Consider the following 2930-nt stretch of genomic DNA (forward strand, 5'->3'; position numbering starts at 1 on the left):
TGTGCTGAAGAACCCATAGACGCATAACAGACAAGTTGGATATTTCCAGTCCCTCATCCAATGCTTGAGAGACTCCATCTCCATTTCCTCCGGTTGGATGATAGCCTACAGTAAATTTATTAAATGTATGTTATTTTCAAAAGAGCACTATCTTTGCATGCACTGTTTACCTTATCAGGTGTGTGAGATATGTTTTCATTGAAGTACTGTTCCTGTCTTGAGATAATAACCATTCACTCTGAGTGCAAGAGTCAATTTCACTGTGTGTATTTGTGTGTGTGTGAGTGTGTGTGTGTGTGTGTGTGTTTGAGTGGATATGCTGTAAATGAACAATCAGTGTGCAAAGTTCTGCTTAGATTATTTTGATTACTGCTTCATTACTCCAATACTATTATTAACCAGAAAATCAAGCTTGATTATTTATTTAATACTATGCAGTATTTATTTCTTTTATCAATTAGTGTTTAAGATTCACTGCTTTAACACATTTTTATTTGACTCGTGTCTTTAAGTAAGTAAAAGTTTTTTCTTCAGATTTTCTTCTTTGTAATGGGGGGGCCACACTTATCTTATTTTATTATTTTATCATATTATTTTGTTTGTGACCCCCTCCCGGATAAGCGGTGGAAATGGATGGATGGATAGGTATTTTTTTTTATTATTATTGTTGTTTATTTTATTTGCCCTAATTCTTTAGGGTTTTCATTTTGAATTCCTACACGCTGCTGATTCTGTCGAACTTTTATTTTGAATTCCTACGTGTTTCTCATGCTTCCTGTTTCCAATTGGTTTCTCGTGACAATCCCCGGTTTGTGGAGAAAACACCAGCAGGTTAGAAAAATACAAACGTTAGACTTTAATTGCTTTAATACTGTGCAAAATTTGTATCAAAACAGACGCGTCAAACAATATTTTCATAAATCAATTTTTTAAAAAGTGTCAAAATGGTATGACAATGTTACAACAAAACGCAAATAAGTATTGCTAATAAATAGCATCTATGGACATTTACCACGATAATACTTACGTGCACTAGAATGGCGTGTTCACTGAAAAAATATAAAAATGTATTGTCATGGTGCAACGTTACATAAAAATAAGATGGAATGTTAGTTTGTACATATGATAATTTCATGGTTAAGTGCTTTTAATCTGTTTAGTAATCAACTAATTTAAATGTATTTTTCCAGGTGTGAAATTATGGAGAGCAACAGATTCCAGATCGTGGTGCAGGGAGAAGCATCTGAAACCGACTCAGATGATGAAGTGTACATCACCTCTGCTCCTCCTGTCCATGCATCCTCATCATCATCATCAGGGATGAAGGTGGCAGGAGAGGCGTCCGAAACCGACAGCGAGGATGAGGAAGAGAGAGCTCGCAGACTAGCCTCTGAAAGCCATCAACAGCTGCTCCGCAGAGACCTGCCGCCTCTCATCGTGATCAGAAACACACCTGCGTCTCCCTCTGGACAGCAGGACAAATCGTCACCTGTGTCCAGACCTGACTCGTGTAGGTTTAACACGTTACTCCAGCAGAAACTGCTGGAGAGCAATGCACGGCTGTGCACAGATGTCAATCAAAGCCTGAAACAGGTGTATCAGAACGCTGCACGGGACATAAGACAGGCCACCGCTCACCTCAACAACTCTCAGACAGGCATCATCAACGCGTCCCACAGCATCAGACTCATACTAGAGGACCTGAAGTCAGTGTCTGAGAAGATCGACATCATTACTAGCTGTCGTCTGCTGCCGGACATCACCATGCCAAACCCGCTCTCTGAACAATGCTAATAAAATGAGCACGATGAAATGGCCGCATGTATAGAAAATGACAAATATTGTGAAATATTATTGCTTAAAAATGGGCCTGTCCAATATTAGCCACAGCTTAGATACATTGTTTTTATTTTCTTGTGTGCTACATATCAATAGTATTTGATCAATATGGTCATCATTATCAGTTATTATTAATTAATAACATGAACAGTTTTTTGAAGTGATTTGTTGAATGCACTGAATGAACGAGCGGACAACAAATTCTGCAAGTAAAAAAAAATGGTTAACTTTTCCAGTTTGTTAAACAAATTTTCTTAAATTAAATTACATTTATAGAAGAAAGTGTACATTTTAGGGGATGAAACTAGTGACAATTTCTTTTCTTTTTATTTAATTTTTTCCCCCGTTAATTAACATTATCCTGTGATTAATAAATGTAATACATTTTTTTTATAATATTATTTTGATTGAAATTATAAAATAAATAATACAGGTCCTAAACTGAATTTATATATATATATATATATATATATATATATATATATATATATATATACTGCGGCTGCTACCACTCATCAATTAGACAAATATTAATTTTGGTTGTTTCAACCTGCTGCATACATGTATTTTGTCAAAAAACATAAAAACAAAAGCATAATTCATAAATTGCGTTTGTTTAGAAACTTTATTGAAACATACAGGTCTGTGATGGGCATTTTGGAAATGTATAAATTTATATGGAGTTAAGAACATGAAAGCTTCAAAGCGCCACCTCGACTGGAATAAACAGTAGGAAATGCAACATATGCCTATTATTCGAATAAAATATGTCATTGAATCTACTGCAGATACTTTGAAACACTTGCAACTAAATTTAAAAGGCACTTTGAAGACAGATTTACCTACTCCATTGATACATATGTAACAATCTCTGGTGTTCATTCGACTAAATGAAATCATAGTCTGTGCTTCTTAACCTGAATAAGGCACTGTCCATGAGACTGGACAAGCTTATCTTTCCACCATATATTTAATCTATTTTTAAAGGACACTGATGCTGCAAATATGAAGCAATGGTTCTTAAAGCGATATAAATAAACCTTTGAGAAATGGTTTGATGGACAGTAATGATCACATCAACAGTATCAAAA

The 2930-nt window shown here is 35.1% G+C and overlaps 1 protein-coding gene across 1 annotated transcript; it reads left to right on the forward strand.

Annotated features, from left to right (window-relative positions):
* Window positions 1-763: 763 nt before the first annotated feature.
* LOC113086537 (biogenesis of lysosome-related organelles complex 1 subunit 3-like) lies at window positions 764-1811 on the forward strand. The gene is made up of 2 exons (XM_026255436.1): window positions 764-831; window positions 1191-1811. Exon 2 carries the CDS (start codon window positions 1201-1203, stop codon window positions 1792-1794), a length of 594 nt encoding a protein of 197 aa, XP_026111221.1. The 5' UTR covers window positions 764-831; window positions 1191-1200; the 3' UTR covers window positions 1795-1811.
* The last annotated feature ends 1119 nt before the right edge of the window (window positions 1812-2930 follow it).

Source organism: Carassius auratus, unplaced genomic scaffold, assembly GCF_003368295.1.
Source record: "Carassius auratus strain Wakin unplaced genomic scaffold, ASM336829v1 scaf_tig00043294, whole genome shotgun sequence".
NCBI classification, from domain to species: domain Eukaryota; kingdom Metazoa; phylum Chordata; class Actinopteri; order Cypriniformes; family Cyprinidae; genus Carassius; species Carassius auratus.